Source organism: Patagioenas fasciata, chromosome 20, assembly GCF_037038585.1.
Source record: "Patagioenas fasciata isolate bPatFas1 chromosome 20, bPatFas1.hap1, whole genome shotgun sequence".
In the NCBI taxonomy this organism is placed as follows: domain Eukaryota; kingdom Metazoa; phylum Chordata; class Aves; order Columbiformes; family Columbidae; genus Patagioenas; species Patagioenas fasciata.
The window spans coordinates 1,656,977-1,675,260 of record NC_092539.1 but is presented as its reverse complement, the minus strand read 5'-3'; the positions used below and the strand labels follow the sequence as shown (position 1 = coordinate 1,675,260).

General features: G+C 50.0%; 1 protein-coding gene across 21 annotated transcripts in view; it reads left to right on the top strand.

Annotated features, from left to right (window-relative positions):
• EXD3 (exonuclease 3'-5' domain containing 3) overlaps positions 1-18,284 on the top strand; it is a 298,384-nt gene that overhangs the window by 111,262 nt on the left and 168,838 nt on the right. For all 21 annotated transcript variants that reach the window (XM_071817354.1, XM_071817355.1, XM_071817352.1 and 18 more), the window contains 5 exons: positions 2,407-2,460; positions 2,948-3,087; positions 3,891-3,991; positions 10,757-10,830; positions 13,491-13,529. In XM_071817354.1, coding sequence (XP_071673455.1) covers positions 2,407-2,460; positions 2,948-3,087; positions 3,891-3,991; positions 10,757-10,830; positions 13,491-13,529 — 408 coding nt within the window. The remainder of the gene's footprint in view (positions 1-2,406; positions 2,461-2,947; positions 3,088-3,890; positions 3,992-10,756; positions 10,831-13,490; positions 13,530-18,284) is intronic.

The following is an 18,284-nucleotide window of genomic DNA, read 5'->3' as shown; positions in this document are numbered from 1 at the left end:
TCTTCCCCAAAGGGCTGTGGGGCATTGGAACAGGCTGCCCAGGGCAGCGCTGGAGTCACCATCCCTGGAGGGTTGGACAGACGGACATGAGGTTCTCAGGACATGGGGCAGTGCCAGGGCTGGGTTATGGTTGGACTCGATGATCCTGAGGGTCTCTTCCAATCAAAGTGATTCCATGGTTCTGTGATTCTATGAAATGAATCTTCCTGGCTCTGCAGTTTTGGGTGCAAAGTAGAAGATACATCCAGTAAAATGGGAAAACCTGACCTGACACTGCACATGTTCATCCGATTAAGTCACCTGTATGGTTAATAGAGGTGGAGATAAAACTATGCCATTTAGATAGCAGTTCTGCAATTAGGTTAATCTGAACATGCGTGTGAACATTAAAAAGCTATTAGGGAAACCATTGTATGCATGCATGTTAAAATTAACAATTAATTGTTTAATGAAAGGTGCTAATGAGATCAAATGGTGAAACAAGACTGTGAGAGTTGCAAGTGTTTTTTAAAGATAAAACCAGCTACCAAAGCTTAGAGACCCAAATCCCTTCGTCAGGTCCAAGACAGAAGCAGCAACCTTCAGCCTGCATACGGATGTAATTGCTCAGCTTGAGCATTGTGTTAATCTGATCATCTGAGAGAAAAGGTACTTGATGCTTGCAGAGCCCCGCAAAGCAGCCTCTGAGCGGGTGGGACAGTTGTGAAGTCCGGAGGTAGCAGCGGGGCTGGGAGCCGGCGCGGGGCCTGGTTTGCAGCGCACGGTCACGTCAGCGCTCGTTCCTGCGTTTGTCACGTAGAGCTCTTCTGCTGGCTTCTCTCTGCGGGATGAAGTGTCGACCGCCAGGGGCACAGCGTTCATTTTGTGTTCAACAGACAACCCAAACCCCCCCCAAAAACAAACCCAAACCAAAACATATTACAAACAAAAGCGTTTTCCCACTGATAACTGGACATCTCTCTTCTTTCTGGACACTAAGATTCAACGACCGAAGCTACGTGGTGAGTGTTGGTTGTTGCTTTTGGACGCTTGGTGTCTGATGCAGCGGGTGAAACGCAAACAGGGATTTCCCCCGAGGTGACGTGAACCACAGGTTGTGCCATGAGCACCACGGGGCTGGCAAACAAATCCTTCATTTTCATGATAATTCTCTCTAATCAAAATCAATTGCAGATAGCAGAGGAACCTGATAAAGAGCTTTTCCTCTAAGCCCTAACGTGCTGGTTTTATCCCCATCTGAGTAAACAGGCATTAGTGAGCTCACTTGGTGGTGAACTCTTGTGCTCAGCATTAAATGCCGCGGGAGGGTCAGAAATGTGGTGTTTTCACACACTGTTCACAACCATTTTGGAAAATACAGCGTAACTTCGCAAAATAATTACAAGAACACTTCATGTAAAACATCCTGGCTGCCCAGTTCACAGTGACATCAGTACTAACACACAAATGCACAAGGAGGTTCCTTGCTCTTATTACCCTATTTACTGGAACAATATATTAAAGAAAGCCATTATATGCTTGTTTTATGTTTGATATCCAAGTACTTTCACACACTACGGAAATCAGACACTGCAAACTGCTGAAATGCTCACTGGTATCCATCCCTCGCGAGCCGTGCGCGGCCGGGCCTTCCTCCTTCCTCCTTCCTCCTTCCTCCTTCCTCCTTCCTCCTTCCTCCTTCCTCCTTCCTCCTTGCTCCTTCCTCCTTGCTCCTTCCTCGTCCCTGCAGTCGCGGGGCAGGCGGCGGCTGAACCGGTTCTGCAGCTCAGCCAGCGGAGCCTCCTCAGCTGCAAAAGATACTAATTTGGAGTTAATTTGTGAACGTGGCAGGTCTTGGCTTATCAAAGATTTGTAGATACCACAAAAGGGAAAAATAAACGTCTTTCTGATGGCGGTGAACCCGAGCGCTCTTGGGTGTGGAGCTGAGCAGCGATTTTAAACACTGAGACCTCTTGATTTTAGAGTCTTTTAAGTCTCGAGTTGCTTTCAGAAAAGGCAACCATGTGGCCAAATTGAAAAGGCACAGCAAGATGGATAGTGTTAACTCAGAAAGATGCGGTGGGTCGGGTGGTTTGTACAATTCAATTGCTGGGAAATATCAGTGTCAGCCGGGTTTGTCCGAGCACTTCGCTCCGTCCCGTTCTGCCACACAACCCCATCTCCAGTGTTGACTCCGGGCTGTGCTGTTCAGAATATGCAGCTCTGCCAGGAGCGTTCTCGTGCATTTCTAAGTGGAATGTACGTGGCCAAATGTTTATATGATTTATTTGTGCTTGAAAATGTAGCAGACATCATTAACACATTAGAAATTTGTATAATAGCATATATACTTCTCTTTGGAGTAATACCCATTTATCCACTGTGGTGTTCTCCTCCTAAATAGACTCTTTTTTCTGTATTTTCCAGGCAGCCGTACTGAGCATTAAGCTGAAGTTACAGCCAGATCAAGATGTGGAGAAGGTGAGTCATTTCCTCTGCAGGCTCCTCTGTCATCAGACCCACCTTCTGATCCATCCCGGCTCTCCACGCTGTGCTGCCTTTCGCTGGAGGCTTTCAGTTGTTCCCAAGAACTATCTGCTGCATCACCGATGTGCGGTTACACCTTGGGAAGCCATGGAGTTTTGTTAGACCCCAGTCCAGTTTACTGGACCGTTTGTCCAGCTGCAGCCGCTGTTACACAAAATTGCAGCTGTGTTCTTGTCAAGTGGCGGTCGCTGTGAAGGAATTTAGTGCTTTTGCTGTTTTGAAGCTTTGCTAATTGTGTTGAAAATGTCACATTGCTTTTAGGCAGCACTGGGGGGTGAAGCGGGGTCTTGGAGTTGCCGTGTGTGAGCAGGGGACGGGCCAGCTCCGCAGTGTCACAGGCGGGACGTGTGCCGTGCCCTCTGCGAGCTGCCCAACACTGTGACCGGAGCCACCATGCTCTATATGTCATTTCTTCCCCTAGATGTGCACGCCGCTGCTGCTCCAAGATAAAACGAACTTGGTGGAAGATTACGTGGGAGACTATCCCGAGCTCCAGAGCAAGCTCTTGCAGATCCTCGACACATGGTGTGAACCTGGTTTTAATATCAGAGACATCACAAGGTAGAAACGCTTGTTGACTTTCTAAACAGCTGGGGCCAACTTGCCGTCAGAGGACAGCGCGTTCTCTGGTTGTCTGTCTGAGATTGTTTCCTGGTGTAATGGAGTGCAATATATTCACTTTTCAGCTGAGAAAGGGGAAATTCTGGTGTCTGTGCCAGAGGCTCCTCCAGCACCTCAATCCATAGGAAGAGGTGTCATTCCTATTGACAGATGCTCAGCTCCTGCCAGGAGAGGGGAGTGCAGAATGAAACCTGTGCAGTAGATCTTAGCAATACATTAATAACAATGTCAAAGCTTCCTGCAGGAGGTTGGAGCAATCAGACTCTCGTGCGTTGCTGCAGACAAGGGTGAGTTTCAGTATCGGTTGTACAGGTTTTGCAGGAAGATAATTCTGCGATGAAGTGGCAGAAAAACAAGAGGTGCGAGTGGTTAACCTTCATGCGCTCGTGAAATAGTCGTGTGTGTTTTAATTTATAAATTGTTTCTTGCTAGAATAGCTCCTGTCACTCACAAAGCCAACAGCACAGTCATACAGTGTGAATGCAATAGTTGCTGTCTTAGTTTTGAAAAAGAGATGAGAAGGAATCATTCCCTTTCTCTTCCTTTCAAACAAGCCTCTGGACTTGGCTGGGAGATCCATGTGGTTGTGTAGCTGGCTGTTTGCTGTCACTCAGGGAAGGCAGGGGACCATTCTTATCAACACCCGGCAAACCCCAACACCTCTGCTCTTCAGGATCTGCTCTGTGGGAAATGGGCTTTGGGCAGTTCCACAGATGTTTCTGATTTTGTTTGTTTGCTTACAGCCGATATCAAGGCCTGGCCGGGTACAAACCAGAAAAATTTAACCGCAAAATGCTGAGCAAGCTGGTCTTCAGACTCCTAGACCGATTTAACGTAGACCCAGGTATGTGATACCGCAGCACATTGTGGAGTTATCTCACCAATAAAGAACAAATGAAGTCAATTTGTCTTCTTCCATGTTCAGCAAGGAATTTCTGCTGTGATTTATTGTGGGGAATTTCAAGGTTTAATTAATGATATTGAAAACCAAAGCTGGTAAGTTATGGGAATTATCACTTTGTGCTGTCAAAGAATGAAGTGCTTGTGACTAATAGACTGCTTCTTCCATGATGTGAAATAAATCGTGACCTCAGAACGGCTCTACGTAAACACGCGGTGGTCAGCGCTGAGTTGTGGCTCCATTCCGCTCACGCAGGAGCCAGGTCGTTATTCATCCGGGGATGTGTTCTCGGGAGTTACGGGCCCGTCAGCGGGAGGAGATAACCCTTGGCAAGCGGGAGCCTCACAGCCCTTTGTGTCCTTTGCATAAACTGGGGTTGGAGTAAGGATTTTTAAGGCTCTGAGCAAAGTAACACATTTTGATCACTGCATAGCTCTGCTTCACCACCGGTTATCTAACAAAATCTGCTTTGTTTGGCTCTCGTTGATCGTTTCTTCTTCTCTTTGGGACCTTGCGTCAGACACCTTTCGGTGCACCGTTAGTTTTTACCCTGCAAAGCTTTCCATCATCAGTCCCAGATACGCAATTTTCTCTTCTTGGACTAAAAAGTGTTTTCTAACCACAAATTGTGGGCCTATTACAGCTGGCAGCAACACTATATCACATATTAATCTTCACATCTTCAGACTGGTGTTCAAAGGTTAATAGGATAATTCTTACAAACCCTGATAGGAGGATAAGTAAATATAATTAAACTTAGTAGGTTGGTGTGAAAGCTGAGACATAAAGGGGGCGAAGTATTTAAAATCTAAAACCCTCCCAGGAGTTTACTAGTCTTCAGTAATTTCTCCTCCTTTACAAGGTGGGTCAGTCATTAGGCTGTATTGTCTTTTATGCTCTGTAAGGGATTTGAGTTGTTCCCTTTCATTATGAAAGCTCCACCAAAGGTGTTGTATTAACTGTAGAGGTAAAATGAAGGAATCGTTCAAATGCAGAATTCGGAGAAATTTAAAAAAACAATAATCTAGGAGGGGAACATGTCGCTGTTGATCTTGGGTGCTGTGTGTGGGATCTCTCCCTGGGGATGCTGTGCCACGTGTTGGAGCTGCCAATAACAATGGCCAAATCTTGCCGGTCCACAACCCCTTGACTGGTGAGGAGGTTCCTTGCGGTGCACACAGATCCCATTCCTGCGCTTCCAGAGCAATGGATCCCATGCAAACCGCGGTGTCCGCAGTGCAGCGTACGGCACCTCTGCTGATGTGAGGGGATGTGCGGTACTGATTTAGACCGGTGCCACATCTAGGGCAGCAACAGGGCTGGATGACTCTCATAGTCCCATATATGAAAGCAGGTGTCACACATAATTCAGAGCAGGACTTCACACTTTGCTCAACTGCCTTAGTCTCCTTTGCAATGTGTTGGAAGGGGATCAATCCCTACAGAGGAATTCCTGCCTTAGTGCTGGTCCTGCTCGAACTGCCTTGGGGAACAGTGGCAGCTGGGGTAACACTGCTTCCTTTCCCTTCCCTTCCCTTCCCTTCCCTTCCCTTCCCTTCCCTTCCCTTCCCTTCCCTTCCCTTCCCTTCCCTTCCCTTCCCTTCCCTTCCCTTCCCTTCCCTTCCCTTCCCTTCCCTTCCCTTCCCTTCCCTTCCCTTCCCTTCCCTTCCCTTCCCTTCCCTTCCCTTCCCTTCCCTTCCCTTCCCTTCCCTTCCCTTCCCTTCCCCTCTTTCCCTTCCTCTGAATTTCTGGGTGTTCTTCTTTTTCTGAACCATATTCCGATATTAACACACAAAACAGTGCATGGTCAGTGGAAGTTTTCTGCCAAATCCCGAAGGTGTCCCAATAAACTCGGTGGGGATTCCATTTAATTGGCTCTGCTGGGGAAGGAAGGAGCTGGGCAGAAATGGTATGTGATTGAGGAAACTGAGTTTTATGGTGTCTTTTCTCACACATGGGTCGGTATGCCCTGGTTTAATGAGCCTGTAACTTTTGCAGGCTAATTACTTAATACTCTGTGGAGACTCTGTAAGAGTCACTTCTATGTACAATGGTTCCCGGAGGTGGGGGAGCTGACCCTACCTGGGTTTGAAACGGTCACATCTATTTTCTGTTGTGTTTTTGCACAGTCCACATACCCCAGAGAGGATGAGGTAGAGATGACACAAGTACAGCTGTCCTCACATATAGTCCTTAGTGCCGTGTGACAATAAGGCAGGTGATGGTGTTGATAGCAAAGACTGCACAGTTCAAAGTTGTGGTTTTCCTGGAGCGGTGTGATTAATTAGCTGAGCACCTGAGGTTCTGAGTGCTTGGAACATGTTTCTACCACAGTCTTTCAGAAGTTTCCTTAGCATAAACTAAGAGAAACGTTTCTCTTCATTTGTCCACCGGGTTTTACTTTTAATTTCAGTTGGGTGTGAATGTTCCTCATGGTGTGAGCTCAGCGCGCTCAGTGCCCAGGGGCGGGCCAGCAGGGGGCAGGCGAGGGCTGTCCCCAGGGATCAATGTGAGGGGACACAGCCGGGCTGTCCCCAGGGATCAATGGACACGGCCAGGCTGTCCCCAGGGATCAATGGACACGGCCGGGCTGTCCCCAGGGATCAATGTGAGGGGACACGGCCGGGCTGTCCCCAGGGATCAATGTGAGGGGACACAGCCGGGCTGTCCCCAGGGATGAATGGACACGGCCAGGCTGTCCCCAGGGATTCCTGTGAGGTGACATGGCCGGGCTGTCCCCAGGGATCAATGTGAGGGGACACAGCCGGGCTGTCCCCAGGGATCAATGGACACGGCCAGGCTGTCCCCAGGGATCAATGTGAGGGGACACGGCCAGGCTGTCCCCAGGGATCAATGTGAGGGGACACGGCCAGGCTGTCCTCAGGGATCAATGTGAGGGGACATGGCCAGGCTGTCCCCAGAGATCAATATGAGGGGACATGGCCAGGCTGTCCCCAGGAATCCCTGTGAGGTGACACGGCCGGGCTGTCCCCAGGGATCAATGTGAGACCCGGGGGGCCACACTGGGTGCTTCCAAAAGCCGCTGTTAGAGAGAGAGGGATCTCTTCTGACTCTACAGGAATGCATTTGGGAGGAGAAGATTTCAAACATTCTTTACCTTCTCGTTAAAACAGCGCAGAAGGTTGTTCCTTTCCTTGACATTTCCTTTACAAGGGTTGTCTCCCCCGACTTGGTGATTTTTCTTCAGAGTTTTTTGGCTCCGTATTCGATATCAGCACCATGACTGAGAAGATCGTCTGGGCTTGGGCGTTGGGAGGCAGGACCCGTCGGGGCTGCAGGGCCACGGTGCTGGAGGAGAAGGGACAGAACACACCGGGGTCCTTTCCGGGCCCTTCTCAGCTACCGTTTTATCCACTGAGGTACAGACGTTAGCCTGTGATCTGCTCGGGACCAAGAGCAGCAGCTCCAAGCTTTTCTGTGGAAAAGCTGACACCACCCTTGCCGTTCTGAGCACGAATTAATTCTATCCAGACAAGTGTCTGAAGACCACACCGGAGCACTTTGCCTTCAGGCACAGATCAAACCCCTTGTGCTGTGTGCTCTGTTCTTCTCAGGGCAGCAAATCCCACAGGTAGCTCAAGGGTTTGAGCCTTGTTTGGGGTTTCTGCTGTTTCACCGGCCTTTTGAGGACCCTGATCTCTGGTGGCACAGAGCGTTTTATGAGGGACAATAATGCACCTTGGAGGTTACAAGAAAAAGAGGGTTTCTTGAGTCCAGCCCTACCCTCCACTAATTCACACTTCGGGACTCATACTACACCGAGAGACAGCTCGTGTCTCCTCGGATACCCAGCAATCCTTAGCGATACCAGGGTAAAAGCTTCTCGCGTTTCAGGTACTTTTATTAAAAAAAGACTCCATTACTCTGTCCCCAAGCAAAGTATAGTTTGTGTGGGGCCTTCTGCTCTGCCAGGATAGGGTAAGGAGTCTCATTGTGAAGGGAAGTCAAGCTCTCCACGTGTTGTAAAGTGAGAATCGGGTCCACGTCCCAAGTCAGGAGGCACCACGTGTCACCTGGGAGTGGTGGCCGTGCGCCACACCTGAAAATGAATTGCACCACGTCCCCCATAGACACATCCTACTAATGTTCTACGAGTGAAAGAGGTGTGTATTATGGGTTTCGTAACCCGTGTGACAAATAGATGTCGTTTTCAGTTCCTCTCCGGTGCTGATAGTCGGCTAAAGGGCAAAAACAGAGGGGGATTTTTGCTTTTGTGAGTCCCAGATGTGAAGTGTAGCTCGGCTGTTGTGGCGCAGGCTGAGAGGTAACACGTGCCCAAAGAGGTGCCTTCATAGCATGATGCCACTTGTATTGCACTAGTGCTCCAGAACCCAATCAGGATCCCAAAACCCTGTTATACCAACACTGCAGAGAAGGATGGTCCCTGTTCCGGAAAGGTGAGGACGTTGTCTTTGCCCCAACGAACACAACACTGGGTTTGGCTCCGGAGACCTGAGTTCCAACTCCTGTTCGCTCCGGTGTGTGACCTTGAGTAAGTTGCTCTTCCCTCAAGCACTTGGATTTCTGCACATATAAGGTGTAGGTGGTGGTGAAACTGCAGGGAAAGGGTCTGGCAAAGCCTCTGCGGTGCCACCTGCGTCACCATCGTGCCCCAGAGCCAGAGCAGCTCCTCCTGGTATCTCCGACAGACGTGGAATGTGGAACCTGTTCTGAGAGCCCTCCGAGGTGCAGAGTTCGCCGTCTCCTGTGCGGACCGTGCCGGTTCTTGTGTAGCCTCGCCATTAGACTGGTGCTTGGTTTTTTCCTCCAGAAGGCTATCTGGAATTCCTCTTGCCTTTATGGCTTTTGGTAAATGCATCTCATGTTTTACTTTGGGCTTTGTGATTTTCTGTGTTTGTGCTGTTCTTTTCTACGTGTGTGATGCACTTTACACCTTGTTCTTGTGTTCGAGATCAAGAAAAGGTTCTGATTTCGCAGAATCCCATTTTTCCATTGCCAGCTCTTCTTCGCTCTCTTTCCCTTTACAAGTTGTTTTCACATGAAATCTTACCTACCAGTCCTCTGAGTTTATTCAAGTCCATTTTGTTGTTCTTATTTTGCTGTTCTTCTTAGAGCTTTGAACTCTTCAGTTTATTGTCTCTTACCAAGTTATCTTTTATCTTCATGTTTTCAATCAGTCCTTCTCAGTTTTTTGTAATAAAATGCAGAAGTGGATTCAAGCTCAGTTCCCTTGCTCCATCAGAATAGAAAATGTTACCAGTGCCTGCAAAATATTTCCAGTCCATCTGTGTTTCTGTGTCCTGTTTTCTGCACAGGTGGGCACTTAAATCCCTCCGTCCTGCCGCTTTGGGTATTTCCCGTTGAAGCTCACAGGAAAACGTTCAGCGGATCTTTCTGTGACCTGGAGAAATCACACTGTGTTTCTTTCTGAAGTGCTTTGAAGTCTTTAATTGATGATATTATTAATTTTCATGTTCTTACTTTCTTTAAAGCGTGTTGCTTTCTGTGAGCTGATGATTTTTCCCCTGGATATTGGCTTTATATCCGGAGGAAAGATCACCGTATTTATTGGGATAATATCCTGCGGAATAATTGCAATGATTTCCTCAGATCCTTTGAGGGCAGGGATATATTGTCACACCGTGGAAGATTAACTCCAAACTAACAGCTTTGGACATTTCCACTTGAGATGGAAACTTTCAAGTTGTGAAGTGACGCAGTAACCAGCGGGACCTCCGTTCATGTCCCTCGAATTCCACGCTCTGCCATTCATCCATCTTCCTTCTTTCTTGCAGTTCTTGGTCCCTGGACGTGCCGCCTGTGAGCAGGGAGGGCATGGGACTCGGGGGCCCTCTGAATGTGTCCTGGTTACCCTGATTCAAGGGACGCTGCAGAGAATTTTCCCCTCCCCGGTTCCTATTCCCGTTTTCCATGGCTGGTCCTGCTCCCTCTGCCCCCCGTGCAATGGGGCTGGTCACTGCAACCCCGCTGGAGGCGCTGGGGAAATCCCTGTACCCGCATCCAGCAAGAACCGACACATGCCTATGCTAATCCTGCTTCATGTGTTTTATCTTCTGCGTTTATCTCTCGTTGCGCTGGATTTCAAAACAAGGCACTGTGAAGATCTTGGGTTTTGCAGTTGTAACAAGGCGTAGCTGATAAAGATGGCAGTAATAATAATAACAACTGTTGTTTGCCAGCTCAGCAAAACAATAGTCACCACCCTCTTTGTGTGGATATAGAGTCTCTTTAATGGAGATATGTTTTATCGGATAAGCATTAGCCACAAGTTTATGTCCTGAGTAACGTGTTCAAAGCTGCTTCAAAGAATTAACAGCACAGGTTCCAATTAAATGGAAAAGAACGCGGCAGCCCCTGGAGACTGGAGGGGGTGCCGGTGTGAGGATGCTGCCTGATGAAAGGTGTGAAGTCACTGATTGTGGGGCATATTGAACCAGCAAGAGGATCTTATCGTTCAGGGCTGGTACAACCAGAGATAGCAGCAGCCGAGGATTAGCATTGCTAATCACGGTTGGAAGTGTAAATAGCAGTTTATTGTTGAGATAAGCTGCCAATGTGCGTGTCTGTCTGTCATTGTTCCCAGGGCCATGGCATCCTGCCTTCCACGGGCTGAAACTGGGGAAGGGAAGATGTCATGTCTAGACAGCGAAACTCGAAGGAAGTTCAGCGATGTTGTATACTTAAACGTCTTTTTCCTTCTTTTAGCTCTCTGCCCTAATGTCGTAAATCAGCGGCACTTGAGAACTCTGAATTATCTCTTCTACAAGAGGTTTGTTGAGGTACGTTTCTGTTTTGTGTGTGTCATGGGTGTTTATTTTGCATTTTGAATAACATCACGTACATGATTTAGATGTATTGATAGTATATGAGCAAGTTGTTATTATTACTGCATAGAAATGCATCTGATCTGCCACCGGACCTGTTTTATCTGTGAGCCGGTAGCTCGTGTGTCCGCTCGTGTTCTGATGCGGCGGTTGCTCCGTGCTCGTTCCCCCCGGCATCCCCCGCGGTGATGGGCGCACACGGTGGCTCAGGCTGCGCTCTCCACACCTCCACTTGCCCTCAGCCATCCCAAATTAGCAGGAACATACTGGCTAAAGGCTCTTTTGCTGTGTTCAGGTTTCTTGGGGGTATTGTGTGGTTGGTTTTTTCCTTAACATCAGTTTGAAGCAGCCCGTGTTGCTGAGTTCTTTGCAGGCGCTGTTTGGTGCTTGTGGCCTGGCTGTGATGGGGGTGGCCCAAACCTGCCGCGGAAGCTTTTTTGTGCTAACAGCCTCGATAATGCTTAGCGCAGTGGTACTATTCATCCTTTCAGCTCCCGAACCTCTCCTTGATCTAACTTTACTCTTGCCCAGCCTCCAGGTTCTCTTTCCAAATACGCCAGTACTTGTCCTGGCACTGAGGGCCTGTAGCAATAGGAAGGTGCCATTAATTCTTTCCAAGGAGCGGGTCTCTAGGAGGCTGACTGTCTGCAGAATGACGTGACAACGGTTTCTCGTCCCCTCTCATGAGCGTATGGAGCCAAGTCCCTGCACTTTGGGTGCTCTGGAGCACCCTGCATTGGGCAGCATAGTTCTGTTCTTCTTCACAAGGCTGTTTGGGTGGTTCTCTTGATGGTCTGGCATTTATCATTATCCTGTACCTGGAGACAGATTCTGTCAGCTCAGAGTGAGTTTTTGTTCTGCCTCTCCTGGAAAAAAGCAGTTAGCACATGTTTTATCCAGGTGTATCCAGTGGACTGTGAAGGACAGGGACCAGAAGACACTGCAAATCATCGCAAAACATTTCCATTTCTTGAATTTTGAATTGTGAGGCTGTATTTGCCAAACACTGAGCACTGTTTCATCCGCACTTCACAGGAGACTTGCTCCTTTTTTAACACAGCTTTAGCACAGCCCAACAGGTTGTTCAGACATCCTCCATACGCTGCCATTGATGCCGTCTGCAGAGAGCCCGTCTCCAGGAAATGAGACACCTCCCCCAGAAGCGCCTGTGCTTTTGCTCAGAAGAGGATTCGTTTGATGTCCTGACAGCAGAAGGCAGACGCGTGTGGTTTTCTGATCCCCCACCCCCAAGTCCTCAGAATGGGAAGAGGGGCTGAGCGGTGGGGATCTGACGGGACCCTTGTGGTTCTGCTCCCCAGCCCCCGGGCTCTGCCGCGTGCTGCCAGCAGGCCTGGGAGCGCCCGGCGTCCTGCGTCAGCTCACCGCGGGCTGACATCGCCCTAGAGAGCGCGGTCAGCTCGGGGAGAGCAGAAAGCGATTCTCCAGGTGTATTTATTTAGCAGACTGGAATGGATTCTTGATCTGGTGTTCTGCTCTCTCTGGCCTTCCATTTCCTTTGTTTTGGAGTATTTGCTTGATTTAAAGTATCCAAGCTGGCCAGTTACTTGTGTTAAGGTACATTTGGCAGCCGTTTCTGGACACAGTCCCTGCTGAGAGCTCTTTGGTGTTCTCTGTTTACCGTTCTCAGCTGTGTATGAGGTCTGACTAAATGGCTCCTTTATCTCGCTAGTATTTAAATTACATGCTTGTATATCTCAAAGATGTTTTCCTTGAGGCTCTTACTCCCTGTTTGCTCCTGTACCTTGCCATGAAAGTGGGACTAATGATCACTGCTACCTCTGCCAGGAGTGGGGAGAGGCCTCGGTGGCCAGTGGGTCTCATGGGACCCGTGTGCTTGGCCGAGTGGAGAGCGGGTCCCAGCATGAGCGTCTCCCCAAGGCTGGCTCGAACTCCACCGGAACGGGGATAGTACCTGATCAGTTTCCTTTCCCAGACCTCATGGTTCCAGAGGATTTTTCATGACTTGGCTGTTGCGAAAAGTTTGTCTTTTTCTACTCTGAAGGCTCAGCCTTGCAGACGGTCCCTGCGAGCGCTTCCTCGGCGGGAGCCTCTGGGGTGGCTCTGCAGGGGTGAGCTGTTGGGTGCACTTACTGCACATCTCCTGAGGGAGGGCAGAGGCCACGGCCATGCATTCCCCCCACCCATGGCCCGTTCCAGCTTTGCTTAGCGCTGTCTGCGTGGCGAGAGTGCCGGCTCAGCTTTGAGCCAGCCAGAAATGCTGCTGCATTTCGCACAGCGTTGTGAACATGATTAGCTTCCTGCAGATGAGCCCAGGACCCAGCTGTGGGTAACAACGAGAGTTCAGGCCACTGCTGGGTAAGGACCTGCGTTGCCTGTGTGCTTTGATTGCATATGGATTATTTTTTTGTGTTACGTGCTGTAGTCTCACAGTTGTCTGAATTACTTCATGCAAGCCGTGTTTCTCTGCCGTGCCCGGCTGGCGCCACACGAGAAGCGGAGGGTTCCCTGTGCTCCAGAGCGCGTTCCTCGCTCAGGGCCGGTGCCGGTGGTAAGGTGGTGTGTTGAGTTTCAGCTCGCTGTATGGAACGATCTCCCTCGTCTCAGACCGCTCACAAGTGGTTTTTTCTTTTCAGAAAACCATGACTCAGGAGAACTGGACAGATCACGTTCAGGTGAGTATGGAGTTCCCTCTCCCATTTACTCGGGGTTATTTACTTGGAGGTTATTTGAAGATGCTCAGAATATGCAGCTCTGGATATTGTCATCCTACTATTACCATTTTGCACTTCTTCATGACTTTGTAAGCATACAGCAAAATTGTACATGCAGCGAAAAGCAAGGACAAAAGTTTATCTTCTAATTCCTGTTATGCCTTTAAAAATACTCTAGTTTGGTTGGAGCATTTAGATAAGATGATGAGGTATGTTCTTTTACTTCCATACACTGATCTGTAAGTGAACACTACAAACATTTATGTTGATATATTACAAGGAGGGAGAAAAAAAGGAGTTCTCTTCAGGCCACAAACAGGGTGTGAGTAAATCAGGACAAGTGTTAGATTCTCTCTGCATGCTCTGGTCATTTTCAGCAGGTTTATTAGGTGACTGTTACGTATTGTGACTTCTGTATCTTGTGCTGTAGGACACAAGTAATTTTAATAACACAGGGAGAAGTGCACCAAGGGTTTTTGTTCTTGGTGTATAAACAGGAGAGTTCGTGGTAACCATGTTGTGGCCTGGTACTACAATAAATAGATATGTGACAATGGAAGGCCACAAAATTCCACGGTGACAAACCATTAGTGATGATTTAAGTGTCTATGATGTCCCTATGGAATTGCAACCTCATGGTGAGGTAACTGCAAAGTGAGGTTTCTGTAATTCCTCTGGGTTTGAATTCTGCCGTTATTACGGGTTTCAGATCATGAGCTGCCTTTGCAAACCCGTTGGAAGGGTCAGCGGGGCCCTCGGGGCGGCGGCGGGCCGGTGGCTGGCGATCTCCGCGCGGGGGATCGCGGGCGCCGCCTGTGCACACCAGCAAAGCGGCTCAAGTTGTTCGTCTCTCTTTCATGGGCCATCAGTTAAAAGAGCAATTCAAAGGCACAAGGATGTGGGTTTCTAAGACAGAGATCATTGATAAAATGCCCAGCATCACTTTGTGGCAACTGTTCAGCCCACTAGGTGCTTCCAATGGTGAATATTCAACTCCTCCATGTATGATAGGTGATCACAGTGATGCAGGAGGCCGGGCTCTGTGAGGACAGGAAGGGCTCTTGCCTCTTGATCTCAGTGATCCTCCCCACTGAAAGACCTTTTCATGTTTCCCTTTGCTTCTCACAAGCTTAAAGGCCAGCACGAGTCCCACTTAGTGCCTCGCTGGATCAAGACCTGAGGTGGGATTAACCATGAAACATCTTCCTCACACCTCTGGATGTACTTTGGTGCGTGCAGTGCAGGGGTTTCTGCTGGCGCGATGCGGGGCAGAACCTCCATTTAACACCATTGCAGGTGGTGTCGGTCACTTGTGGAAAGAGGAGCCTTGGGAATAGGTGCTCTCAGAAAAGTGCTTGTTTTGTGCCTGGTAAGAGAGCTACACCGAGCTCAGCTGCACGATGGACTGTGGCAGAAGCTCGTCTTTGCTTTCCCAGACTATTCCAAACTTTGTATTTTCCGTGTGCTGCCAACTTAATATATTTTGACAACTATGTGCTTATCACACGAGTAGTGCTTAAACTTGCCTGTTCTCCGTCCTGCCCCCGCGCTATCAGTGATCGCTGTCCTTGGCAGCACTTTAAAGCGATCGGAATCTGTACCTGTGCATCTGGAGGAAGCTGAAACATCTGCATGTGCAGAGGCTGCTGCCTCACGCTGCCGGCAGCGCGGCTGCTCCCAGCAAAGGAGAAGTTGAAAGGAGAATCTCTGTGCAAGCTTTAGTTTTTGGTGCAAAAACTAAGAATTTTGGGGACTTCATTGGTTTTGAAAGATTGGGCTTTACATGAGGGAGAGGTTCAACTTTCCACTCAGAGCTGCACCTGTGATCTGGCGTATCTCTTACACTCCTCGTGGAGCTGGAGAGAGCGGCTGTTGGTGTTGTGCCTCCTGTCCTGTGTTTGGTTCAAACTCACAGCTGGTATCTCCCAGGCTCTGCCTAGCGATGCCATATTAAAGACACGTTGTGCTGGGTAGGGAGCGGACGATGGGACCTGAGTCCCCTGGGGGAACGGGAACCAGAACTCCCAAAAGATTCCACAACAGCAAACACTCAATCTGAATATTTTGGGTAATTTTTTTCAAGTTTAAGTCCAAAGAGGTTGACAGTCTCCGTGGATTTAAAGCCTGGTTTTGTTTAATTCTGTGCTGCAGTCCCGCTGAGCATGGTCTCTCCTTGTTCGGTGGTGCTGACCGTGCCACATTTGGTGTGGCAGGTGATAGTCATTTCTGGGCTGTTATTTCTTTTCATTCGCCCTGAGCAATACAAGGACAGAATTTTCCTGTTCCTGCCCTGTGGGAGGAATCGAAGGTGTGATCCTGACTGCTCCTACAAAAGGCAGAAACCGGAGTTAATTGTGGGGCCGACAGAACCTGTTTCCAGCCCTGTAGCAAACTGGTTTCGCCCCCTGCGCCTGCCAGCGCCCGCGCTGCTGCTCCACGACCGGCCGGGAGGAACGGCAGCAAAGGGGCAGAACGGCTCCGTACCCCCGGGAGCCGCCCTGGTCACCCCGGCCGGCTGGCAGCACAGGAGAGCTGCCGCTGGTGTCACCTCCTCCGAGAAGAGCCCGGGGCAGAGGGAGGAGTGCTGCTGGCACACAGTGCCGGCTGCCGTGCGATTCATCGCTTGCCTAACTGATGCGGGGCTGCGTGGAAACGCGCAGCAGAGCGCCTGTCCTCACAAGCAGAGGGGAAGGTGTGTAGGATATCGATGGTAGATAGGCTGGAGGAAAAGAGGCAGGGTGTGAGCCAGTTGTCTGCTGTGCTGTGTGCCAGTTCTGCGTGCTCATGATAAAGATGCTGGAATTGGGTAGAGCAACCACAGAGCAGCCGACACGTGGCAGCGGTCAGATGTGTTCAGGAAGGGTCGTCCTGCCGGTGACTGCGGACAAGACTTGGCCGGCAGCAAGAGGGGTTTGGTGAATGCTGGTGTTTCCCTGGAAATACTGCAGGACAAAATCGCTTTGAGACTGAAAAGCGTGGAAATCATTTTTCAGTTATCTGCCGAACTTTCAGAAAATGAGCACACAGAGCAACAGTATCTGTGAGGAGCGTAGTAGGGAAGCAGCTCTGATTGCAAAGGTCACCTCTACCGGTGATCTGGGTGTGAGGTGGTATCTAAGATACTTGCATGAGGTTGGCAACGTGACATGGGACCAGCCAGGCTACAAAGATGCTGAGGGGTCTGGAGCATCTTTCTGATGAGGAGACACTGAGAGCTGGGGCTGTTCAGCTGGAGAAGAGAAGCTGAGCGGGATCTGATCAATGGATCAATATCTCAGGGTGGGTGTGAGAGGATGGACCAGACTCTGTTCAGTGGTGCCCAACACCAGGGTGAGGGGCAGCGGGCACAGACTGAAACACAGGAGGCTCCATCTGAACATGAGCAGAAACTTCTCTGCTGGGAGGTGCCAGAGCCTGGCCCAGGCTGCCCAGAGCGGGTATGGAGTCTCCTTCTCTGAGACATTCAAACCCGCCTGGACCCACCTGTGTGATCTGCTCTGTGACCCTGGTGAGCAGGGCTGGGCTGGGGATCTGCAGAGGGCCCTGAAACCCCAAACACTGTGATTCTGTGGTTGCCGTCTCAGGTGACAGCTGGAGCATGAGGATGCCTCACGTAGCACCTGAAATTCTGCTGGTTTAGCAGAGGCATCGGGAATAGGCGGCTCTGGTGTCTCGCTGCGCCACTTTGAGCGCGCAGTGCTCTCACTGCTGTTTCAGAGGGGATCTCGCAATTCAAGACCCAGCTTGGTTGGTCAGTGCCAGGGCACCTGTTTCGTGTGGAGTCACCCACACCCTTGGGGTCCGCTGGGTCCCAGGAGGGAGCTGCCCGGGCCCCTGAGGGGCTGATGTGCAGGAGACAGTCCAGGCTTGGCGAGGAAGGGCCGGGGTGCGTGTGCAGGGAATGGCAGAGTATTGCGGGTGTTTCCGAGCAGTTAGAGCCCAGAAGGCACGCACTTGCTCCACAATTCTAATGTCCAGAGTATTTTTACAGGGAATAGTTTGACTGCAGCAGAGCTGACCAGTTGGCACAGCTTAAAATGTTATCTCAGGGTACTTTGGCCCAAGAATTCTATGTGTGTCTATTTAGATGTTCTGCTATGAAATTCCTTCTCCCGTGGAGCAGAACAGCGCCGCAGCTCTTCGTTTGGGACAATAACTGGAATCAGTGTTGGGCAGGGTTAAACCAGTCCGTTCTTCAGGGCTGTCCGTGTTCCGATCGCCTGCTTTGCACCGTGTCTGGGGCAGCAGTGGGGTAGAAATGGTACTTCAGCTTTTACTGACCTTGAGCCAAAGGGCCTTTTGTTGCTAAATCAAAAACTTTCTGTGCTAGTGTTCGCACGGGCGAACCCGTGCCTTGGTTTCTCAAATGTAAAAGCTGCATTAAACGTACTGCAGTGAGGTTCTCTGGGGCGCTCCTGGGCTGCGGCTCCGCCAGCCCCTTTGCCGGCTCGCGCTGGAACCGCTCTGTGCGACCGGAGAGAAGGGCCGGGGATACAGCATCCAGAGAGCGGCCGCGGGTGTTCCCAGGCCCCGCTGTGCGGCTCTGCAGCCCGCTCTGCTCCCGCGTGAAACGGAGCAGATGAGCCTGGCGCCAGCTGTTGAGCGTGGGGAGAGGCCGCAGCTGATCTCCTCTGCTCCTCCAGCTGTGGCAATGAGATAACTTATTTATATGAACGTTTCCGACCATGAAAATCGGACACTGTGCCAGCTCGTTCT